At 60.1% G+C, this 10,037-nt stretch overlaps 1 protein-coding gene across 3 annotated transcripts; it reads left to right on the top strand.

The window, feature by feature from the left end:
* The first annotated feature begins 4,577 nt into the window (after positions 1 to 4,577).
* CDKN1A (cyclin dependent kinase inhibitor 1A) lies at positions 4,578 to 8,121 on the top strand. 3 transcript variants are annotated; one of them, XM_050911321.1, is made up of 3 exons: positions 4,578 to 4,588; positions 6,972 to 7,382; positions 7,932 to 8,121. In XM_050911321.1, exons 2-3 carry the CDS (start codon positions 6,980 to 6,982, stop codon positions 7,994 to 7,996), a joined length of 468 nt encoding a protein of 155 aa, XP_050767278.1. In that variant the 5' UTR covers positions 4,578 to 4,588; positions 6,972 to 6,979; the 3' UTR covers positions 7,997 to 8,121. The 3 variants fall into 3 exon arrangements, with proteins under 3 accessions (XP_050767278.1, XP_050767277.1, XP_050767276.1); XM_050911320.1 differs by lacking the exon at positions 4,578 to 4,588 and adding an exon at positions 4,706 to 4,726; XM_050911319.1 differs by lacking the exon at positions 4,578 to 4,588 and having other exon boundaries at positions 6,719 to 7,382.
* The last annotated feature ends 1,916 nt before the right edge of the window (positions 8,122 to 10,037 follow it).

Below are 10,037 nucleotides of genomic sequence, written 5' to 3'. Positions count from 1 at the left end.
GCTCATTTAGACTTTTGCTGGAGCGTGAGTGTTCCATTAAGAGCTTTCACGTTTCCCACTTAAAAGAAAAAAGCTTGTTAGTAGAGATAATAAAAAAAAAACGACAAAAAAAACTTGGAGATTTGAATCTTGCTGAAGAGGGTTTTTACTGCCTGAATACGCGGGGCTTTGTTTCAGGGCTTTGTCCCCAGCGGAGCCTCTTACACCTATAGTGCGTGCCTGTCAATCTGCTTCCCTGAGCCGAGTGATTTCACACCTGCCTGGGGTGTTCTTGCCAGTAAAAGCCGTTCGAGGAGGGAAAGAGTCAGCCCCGTGCCCCATGAGAGGTGGGTGACCGCCCTGGCCTGACTTTCGGGGTGTAGGATGGTGCGTTTTGCAGGACTGAACCCCAAACCCCGTGTGCTCGTCCCTGCTCTCCGGGCTGGGGTGGAGGTCCCGTGTTAGTTCCACCGTTCTCAGGTTGTTTCCCTGGGCAGAAATTCAGGTTTTTGCAGAGCTTACGTTTATCCCACCTTGAAAAATAACAGTGTGCCCTGATCTGTCCTTGCTAACTCCATCCCAAAAGACCAAAGGATGCTCATCTGCCTGACCCTTTTCTGTTTCTTCCCCCTACACTGGTTGATCGAACAGGAATATTACGTTCCCCCCCCAAAAAACCACTTCACGTACACCTTTGACCACCGCATCTCCCAACCCTCCTCGCTGCTGGGGAGGGCTGGGTGAGGAACCACGCGGATCGCTTCGTTTCTGCGCTCGGCGCCGGCAGGCTTCTGTCTGGGAAAACATTTCCAGGTCGACCACGTGCTTATATGTTAATGTCATTTTCTATTCAGCCTTTATAAAATCCTTACATGTAGGTATTTGTGTGCATTTAAAACAGTCGTTACGGGCATGGGTTGGACCTCAGCGTGTGATTCCCATCAAACGCGCTGAGATCCTTCCTCGGCACAGTGTTTGGTTCTTCGCCTTGGGGTCAGGCTCACCTTACGTGGCTCCACGAAGCCACGTTTCCTCATTCTCCACCTTCTCGCCCAAGGCTGGGACATCCAAACCCTGATTTCTTCACCCATCTCAAACCATTCCCCCGCTCCGTGCCAAAGCTCCCACCCACGTCCCCTTAGCTTTTGGGGGTGCTGCTCCCCGTGTCCCCAGAGAGGATGAAACTCGGTGTCAGAGGCGATGTGCCCGGGCACGTTCCCCTGATGAAACCCCAGCCGTGCCGGCGCTGCGGACGGGCTGAGTCACGCACCAACTCTGCCCACCGTGAATAATGTGTTTGCATCGGTGTCTGCAGTGGCTTCTTCTCCCCTTGGCGTCTGCGGGACCCATCTGGGGAGATCCCTCCGAGAAGGAAACGCTCCCGAGGGTCCCCGGCCAAGGCAGCGAGCGCCGCTTGGTATTTAGGTGCCCGTGGTGCTGGGAAGAAGGTTACTTTGAAGGCTATGAAATATGCATTCATTTAATGTATTCCTTTTGCTTCCAGGCATTTAGGATGGGTTTTTCAAGCAAATTACAAGGACGGATTCTCCCACGATCACACCCCTCCCGGGTGGGGTTTGGGGCACCCCTCGGGGAGGGCGAGCCTGGGACGGGAGAGGTGACAGATCCCACTCGGTGGCCATACGTGGTGAGAAGGAAACGCGCCGATCCTGGTCCCCAGCCCCGTGCCTCTGACCTCCTCCTACTACGTCTTGTTGGGGCTGAACATCATGAGTCACCTTAGGGATTTTTTTTTTTTTTTAAAGTTCCTGTACCGCCTTCTGTATTAATCACACTTCTTTTTTCCTCTTTTTTTCTGACGATACCACTGCAGACTTGACCGTGGACTCTCTGACCCAGACCCTGACGCCATTCCTCTCCCCACTTCCCATTTCCAGCAACCCACTTTGCTGAGGTCTCCTCCGATGCCGGTGCCGCCGTGCAGCCGGAGCTCCCCAGCTCGCTGCGCAGGGGCACGAGGAAGGGGAGCAAGAGTGGAGTTGGCAATAGCCAGAAACCTGCCCCCCCCCCGCATCCTGGGGCGCAGGGAGCGGACCCCCACCCCACCCAAAAAATCACAGAGATAATTATAGAGTTACTTTCCTAAGGGAAAATATACATCTAATTTATTTTCTGACTGGTTTTGCCCTGGAACGTACCCCCCGTGTAACTGGGGATATTCGCATCAGCCAGGCTGGTCAGTTATCTCACGTCACTTCGCTTTTTTAATCCCTCGCTCTTGCATCAGCGGTTGCTGGAGTTCGCTGCGGGTTGCACAAGCGAGGCCACTCCTTCCTCTGCCACTTCGGGCGCCAATTTAAAAAGCTGCCGGTTTTGACAGTCCCATTCCCTTTTGTGTATTCAGGGGGCTTTTATAAAAAAAAAACAGAGCTGGTTTAAGCAGTGAGCATCCTCTCGGATCCTCTCGGATCCTCTACTTCGTCTGAGAGCCCCAGCTCGCAGCTGGAGGCTGCGCTGACTGGGGGAGGATGCCCACGGCGCTGCGGCTGGGACGGCATTGGGCTTCCCTTCGGTGCCAATCGCATCTTCCTCGCATCCAGAAGGAGCGAACCAACAACCTGCAGCTGGGAGCGGAGCTGGCGGTTGGCGAGGAAACGATCCGCTACCGCACAGCGACGCATCCAGCCCTCCGCAGTGCGGCTCTGAAAGCTGCTCTTTGCAACCAGGAGCAAAAAGCATTCCCACGTGGAAACATCAGCGGCAGCTTCCCTGCGAGGAAAGGCTGTTCCAGCTCGCCCCCTCCTCTCCCTGCGTATTACGAACAGAATGACAGGCTGAATTGGGGAGCGTTTGGGTCCAGACCCCAGCTTTGCCAGGATGGATCTTCTGCAGCGTGTAGTATTAATTTAGGATGCTTTCACCTTCCCCATCCTCCTTTCACCTTTCCTCCTCATCCCACCGTGCCCACCTGGAGGCAGCCAAGGGGGTGAGCAGCCACCGATGACCCCAAGCGCCGTGGCCCAGCACCACAGAGGGGGGACCGGTGATGGCAAATGCTGCTGCGGCGGGTGGCAGCCTCCAACCAAACATGCCCAAACATATTCTTCGGCTGCTCAGGCCGGTGGAAAGCTGCTGGTCCAGCCAGGAAATGCACGGGTGCTTTGCATGCTGAGGGTCTTGCTCAGCACCCCAGCACCCGCTGGCTCTAGGGGCCTTCGAGGGTGCCTGGCACTCCCAAGGGACCGCTTTAACTTGGTCTTTGTCACTTGGAAGTGTGCTCTCACCTTCTTGTGCCCCACAGGAGTACACCGCGTTTGCACCCTTGCTGCCCAAGTCGTGATGCCCAAGGCGGCCGGGCAGCTTACGCCATGCTGGGAGGGTGCTGCAGAATACGGCCCCCCCGTGCACCGGGGTAAGCTGACTCTGAGGGCATCAGCTCTCACGCCGTGGGGCAGAGTCAGACCCACTGACCCAGCTCTTTCTGCAGCACCAGAGGCAGGTGCCCTCCGGCCTTGCAGCAGTTTAACCCCGGTGGAAGCTGCCCTGGGTTCAGACCTTTCCTGCCTGTGGACTTGGATGCATTCTCCAGATAAGCCACAGATCCCTCCAAATCCTCCCCGCAGGTTCCTGAAGGACATGCACGGACTTGTTCCTCCTCCTCATCCCTGCCCGGGAGCCTGTAGGACTCAGACCAGCCAATCCTTCCCAAAACACTTCTCTCCGGTCGCAGCCGGGTGCCAGGGGGTTCAGCCGGTGGAGCAGAGCCAGGCCCCGGGGAGAAAATCCGGCAGGAGAGGCCAGGGGCAGCCTGCACGGCCCAGGACGGGTTCGGGCAGTGCCTGGGGACCAGGGGAGCATCATCCCAGCGTGGCTCTGAGGTGGGCACCCTGAGGGGCTGAGTCGCCCCTTCCTTAATCCATTATCCCCCTTCCTACAGTGAGCCAGTGGGCAGGAAAGCCTGGGTGGGAGGGAGACACCCCCCTCCAGCCAGCTAAAGCGCTGCTCTCTGAGGTCGCTGTGTCTCCCGGCTGCCACCCCTGTATCCCTTCATGGGGGTCCCTGCATCCCCTAGGAAGGGGGTCCCTGTATCCTCTAATGGGGAGGTCCCTGCAGCCCTGACGGGGAAGCCTCCCCTGCTGGGGGGGGTCCCTGCATCCCCTGGTGGGGAGGTCCCTCCGTCCCCTACTGGGGGGGTGTCCCTGCACCCCCTAGGAAGGGGGTCCCTGTATCCCCTGATGCAGGGTCCCTGCACCCCCCTAGGAAGGGGGTCCCTGTATCCCCTGATGCAGGGTCCCTGCACCCCCCTAGGAAGGGGGTCCCTGTATCCCCTGATGCAGGGTCCCTGCACCCCCCTAGGAAGGGGGTCCCCGCACCCGGTGACCGGGGTCCCGGCACTCCCCGCTCCCCGCTGGGACCGCGCGGACTCCCGGGAACGGGCACCGGGATGGGGGGCGGAGGGGGGCGGGGGGGAATGGACAGGACCGAGGCGGCTGCCCCGGGGGCCGGTCCGGTCCCGGGGCGGAGCGGGAGGGGGGGGCGGGAGGGAAATCCGGGCGACGCGGTGAGCAGCGGCGAGGCCCCGCCCCGCCCCGGTATAAAGCGCGGCGAGACGCAACGGACACCGGCCGCCGGGAGACGCGACGCGACGGTGAGTGCGGCGGCGGCGGGCGGGGCGGCGGCCCCGCGGTGACGGCCGGTGGCTCCGGCCTCTTCCCTGCCAGCTGGCCGGGGGTGTCACCGGGGAGGAGGAGGGGGACGACGACGACACACACGACGCCGGTGTCCGGTGAGGGGGAGCGGGGAAAGCGCCGCAGCGGGAGCGGGCGGTGGCTCCGGCCCGGTGGTCGCGTCCCCAGCGCGGCGGAGGAGGCAGCGAGGCCGTTCCCGGTGGCTGAGCCTGGGGGGGGGGGTGGGCGGTGGGGAGCTCCCCGGGAGCCGCCGCTCCCCCCCCCCCCCCCCTCCCGGGGCGGGCGCGGAGCCCCGGTCCGGGCTGCGCTCGCCCCCCCGTGGCGGCGGGGCGCGGTGCGGGGCGCGGCCGGGCAGCCCCAGCGCGGAGCATCCCTGCGTGCCCGCCGTCCCGCGGGGCTGGGCCGGGGCGGCTGCTCGGCGGTTGGGATCCGAACACCTTCCCCTGAGGGGTCCGGAATAGCCCCCGCGGCTAGAGAGCCCCACGGGCTCATCGGTGTCATGAGCGGGGCGTTCTCTGCGCCTTCCCCCGGGGAGGCACCTGGCGCGGGGTCACATCGGCTGCCGGCTCCATCCACCCCCGGGTATGGGTGTTCCCGGCCCCTCCTGCTCCCCAAGCCTTCCCCCAACTGGTGTAACTGGTCCTGGGTGTCGCAGGTGCCTGTGGGGCTGGCAAGGGTGCGTGTGTGTGTGTCCCCGGGAGTGCCTTCAGCTCCCGGCCCGGCTGGGTGAGGTTTTAATGCAATCGTGCACCTGCGTCACCTCTTTGCCCAAGTCTTGGGGTTCTCCAGCTGGGTTGCAGGAGACCTTGAAGCTTTGGAGAGGCTGCTAAAAGCAACGCCAGCCCCATGGGAGGGGACGCTGACCTGGCCCTGGTCCTTCCCTATTTGGTGGCTCCGGCAATCTGCAATCATGAGTCAGGACGAAGCTGTTATCTCGAGGCGTGGGGCTCTGGGGTGGCACCTGGGCCATGGCGGTGGCCCGAGGATGGGGAGATCGGCGCCTGACACAGGCGGAGAAGGCTGGGGGGTGTCCGGTCAGGGTGTTGAAACATGTCCCCTGCCTGCTACCTGCCAGGGCTTGTCTGAACATGCTGGGACTTGCCTCGCAATGAGGTCACCCTGTTTACACGCTCCGACTGCCAGGAGATAGGAAGCTGGATTTCTATTTTTACTCGGAGATGCTCGGTAGTTGGGAGCGGGGCTGGGCTGGGGCAGGGCAGAGGGTCGGGGTGGCCCCGGGGACGGAGCGTGGCCCTCCCAGCCCCTGGGCAGGAGGCTCTCCAGCTGCCTGCTGGCATTCCGGGCCGGTGGTGCGCCTGGTAATGCGGCACAGGCGAACCGGAGGGGCTGGGGGTGCTGAATTTGGGCAGAAGTCTTCCCTGCGGGAGGCTGAATACCCCATCCTTGGGGATGTTTGGGGGTGCAAGCCTGGGGGTCCGTTGTGGCCCCAGATTGGGTGGGCAATGAGAAAGCTGTCTTGTGTGCAGGGATTTTATTTCTGTGAATATTTTTTTTAAAGCAGATTTAATGAGCTCGGCTATCCAAGCGGGGTCAAGCCTTAGCTCCAAAAGCCGTCAAATCCCAGAGCGTTGTTTGCTTCGCTCTGATAACAAGGTTCCTCGTAACCGTGGGCGGCACGAGGGATCCATTAGCCCCACGCTTGTCTAAGGGGGAGGACTACTCGGAAGGAAAGGCTTTGCCACTTACTGTGAAGGTCAAGGCTTTTGGCACCGATTTGAAAAAAAACAAACAAACAGGGTCTTGTGTCTGGTTACCCAACAGCTTCTTGCAGATAACCGGGGTGGTTAACTAAGTGGTCAAGCTTGTGGCGTATTCTTGCAGTTGCTTAAAAGGCTTCCTTGCCACTGGGCCTGGGTTCTTGAGATGAAGAAACTGGCCAGAAAAACATCCTGTTGCTTCACTTGCCCATGTGCCAACTTGCCTCCTGCCTGTGTGGAAGTGGGAATGCAGCGGGGTTGTGGATGGAACCGGTGGCAGCATCGAGGTGCCGGATGCTCTGCCCTGGCGGGGCTTTACCGGCTGGAGGAGGAATAGGGAATGCCAACATTTGTACCTTCCCCATCCTTCTGCATCGCACCAGGCTGCGTTTGACCTCAGTCATGCTCAAGCCTCTGCCCACGACACTGCTAAAATCCCAGATGTCTGAGTCCAAGATGAGTGCAGGCAGATGGAGGGCCCCTCCGGTCTGCCTCATTGCAGAGCCCAACCCAGCTTGTCCCACCTTGGCTACTGTGTGCTTTGCTCTAGTAGCAAATGTGCTGGCCCTTGGGCTTGCTCGTGGCTTGCCCAACACCCCAGTAACTTGCTCTGCTTTCTTCCCAGCTGCCACGATGCCCCTGTCTCAGAGCAGGGCTGGGCAGATGCCGTGCAGCAGCAAGGTGTGCAGGAACCTCTTTGGCCCCGTGGACCACCAGCAGCTCCAGAATGACTTTGAGGACCTGTTGAGGCAACAGCTGGAAGAAGCTCAGCAGCGCTGGAACTTCAACTTTGAGACGGAGACTCCCTTGGAAGGACACTTCAAGTGGGAGAGGGTCTTGCTGGCTGAGGAGCCGCCCCAGGAGGTCCACAGCCTTGTCAAGGCCACCAACAGTGAGAGCAGGAGCTCCTTGGTCCACAAGGTCCCCACCAAGGATCATCTTGGCAGGATTTGCCCCGAGGGGTCTCAGCAGAGCTCGGAGGTTTACAGGGCTGGCTCCCCACAGAGCTTGAAACGTGGGCAGACCACCATCAAAGGTGAGTGCTGGAGGTGTGGTGTCACTCCGTGTGTGCTTGGTGGCATTGTTGGTGTCATGGCTCTCCTGGTAGGGACAGATGGAGGGGACTTGGGCGCAAGAGCCCTGCGTGGCTCCTAGGCATGGGGAGGGGACCACCCTCCATGCATCCCCCTCCTGAGGGAGCAGAGCCCATCTTCCAGGGGGAAAAGGCCACAAACTGGGTGCCTTTTGGTTGCTGGGGGTTTGGGGGGGGGGGGGGGGGGGGCTTACATCAGGCTTGTGGGTTTTATAGCTGAAGATGCCCCAAAATAGTTCATCACCTTCAGTTCCATGGCCTGAGCCTGTCCTCTAAGATCAGGGCCTGGAGTGGAAATGCAGGTGAGGCCAAACAGAAGAGATGGTGGAGACCTACAGGCTCTTCTCTCCAGGAACTTTGGGTGGGTGGCTCTAAGGTGGAGCCCACCTGGGCTGGGTTTTGGGATGCTTCCCTGGGGACACCTCTCTCTTCCTGCCCCACTGCTCCCAACAGGCTGGAGGTACTTTCCAACCCTCTCTTTCTGCCCTCCAGACTTCTACAGCTCCAAGCGGAGGATCGTCCCCGACAAGCCCAAGCCTGACAAGCCCAAGCTGTGACATGGCGGTGCTCAGCTCCTCTGCCATCGGGGACAACTGCCGATGCTGGTGTGCCCTGGGGGTGTCCGTGGCTCCTTTTCCCCCCACCCTGTACTGTGTAAGCTGTCTGTATGAAGCAATGTAGAGTCTGTAGTTCCCTATTTATGAGTAGCTCTGGGGTCCTGAGGGACCTTCACTGTGTGCAATGTATAGGAGTAGCCCACGTTGAGGCTTGTAGCCCCATGGAGGAGGACTGAAACGGGCTTGGTGGGACTAAGGCATTGCCCTGCCTGCAGAGAAGAAAGTGTGTCCTCTGCCCTGTGGTGGTGGGGCCAAGCATCGTCCTTGCACCATCCTGCTGTCCAGCCATGGTCCTTCCCCCGCCTGATGGCTGGCCATGGAGGGCCCTTGTGTCCCAGCCACTGGCTGGCACCAGATTTCCTTAAGAAAGGGTCACTGATATGGATTGTAGAGCCCCGGGACAGCCTGGCCCTGAGGACACCCCGGTTGCTGGCCCATGGTGGTGGCCCTCTTCCCAGCAGGATGAACCCAGCAGTGGCAAGCCCTTGTCCGTGCGTGGCAGCGGGGTGACGTGGGGGCTGCTCCTTCCCACGGCTGCTTTGGGAGAGGAAGCACTGCTCCCCGGACAGCCCTTCCTTGGGGTGACTCACCGGTGCTGTCACCCGTCAGAGACGGGCTGCAGATGGTGACAAACCCGCTGGAGGTCCCCAGCGCTGAGCTCATTGTGGGACCAATGCTGCCTGGGGGACTTTGGGATCCCCTGGACTCTGCTGACCCAAACCCCGACTTTCTTACCTTGTTGTTGGCTTGTGGAGTGGTGCTGTTTGCCCTCGTGTTCCTGCCTCCTTCAACACTGACACCAGGCTGGGGAGCTGCCCTCTCCGGCTCTGTTGGACTGCTCTAGGAAAGGAGTCCTGCTCACCAGCAGGGATGAGACCGAAAGAAGAAATTGTAGCGCTTTTCCTGGACTTTTTCCTCCTTTGGGGCTGAGGGGAGAGAGGACCCTCGCTTGGCTCTGCAGAGCGAGTGGCTTCAGTCGCCTCTGGGACCAAGGGATGTCCTGGAGCGAAGGCTGCTCGGTCTCAGCGCTGAAGGATGAGTCCCTGCTCTTGAGGGACTCGACACTGTCAGATCTCAGCACTTTCATGGGGTTCATCTCCTGCTCTGCTGGATTTGGACTCTGGAAACCGGTGCAAGATGGTCCCAGGCAGAAAAGGGATGAGGTCCACCTCCCGCCTTGCACCACAATGCACTTTGCTGTCAGTGAAGCTGGCAAGCTCCCAGCACTAGATGTTTATTTATAAAAAAAGAAATGCTATTAAGTCTACGTGGGGGGGGGAAGGGGAAATACCTGTTTGTCTATAAATGTTAACTCTGAATAAACACTTGTCTTGTGTAAGGGAATTGGTGTCACTGGGTTAATGGAAATGACTGTGCTGGGAGCAGGGTCTGGCTGTGGGGAGGAGGCTGCTCCAGGCTGGGGACCTGCCTGGCTCTGAGGGCTTGGGGGTCACTCTGGGGGTGCAGCCCTCAGCTGGGAGCTGCCTTTGGGCTGGCTGGGAGCAGGGGCGGCTGCAGCACGAATCCAGCCGTGCTTTCCACTGAGCCGGCTGTGGGAAGGGGCTGTCGCAGCCCTGGGTGACTCCTCCGCAGCATGAGACATCGAAGCAGGGGGCTGGGGAGCTGTGCAAGGGCTGAGAGGGGCAAAACCTCACCCCAGCCCTTGTGCTTAACTCTAGTCCCCTGGGCCAGCTGTCTGCTGTGGACCTGGCTGCAGGATTGGTGCTGCCACCATGTCCCCGGCAGAAGCCACTGCCATCTGTGTGGGATCTTGCTGCGGGACCCCTGGGTGAATGTAAGCCTCTCTGCTGCCCACATCATTCCTCCTTCCCCACTGTAACCCTGGTCCTCTACTAACCCCCAGTGCACTATCTTGTGGGGCAAGTGGCCATTAGCCATGGGCAAGCTGGTCACATCCCCCCTCCTCCTTTAAAGGGGTCCTGGGTGCCCAGACAAATAAGGGTGACCCATGCTGTGGGAC

This window comes from Gymnogyps californianus, chromosome 27 (genome assembly GCF_018139145.2).
Source record: "Gymnogyps californianus isolate 813 chromosome 27, ASM1813914v2, whole genome shotgun sequence".
Classification (NCBI taxonomy): domain Eukaryota; kingdom Metazoa; phylum Chordata; class Aves; order Accipitriformes; family Cathartidae; genus Gymnogyps; species Gymnogyps californianus.
Note: the sequence above shows the minus strand (reverse complement) of the source record. Positions and strands in the feature narration are given on the sequence as shown.

Excerpts from the sequence above, each read along its gene's own strand:
- CDKN1A (XM_050911319.1), top strand. The coding sequence starts at position 6,749 with ATGCTCAAGCCTCTGCCCACGACACTGCTAAAATCCCAGATGTCTGAG. Across the intron at positions 7,383-7,931 it reads TGGGCAGACCACCATCAAAG|ACTTCTACAGCTCCAAGCGG; the intron begins GTGAGTGCTGGA and ends TCTGCCCTCCAG.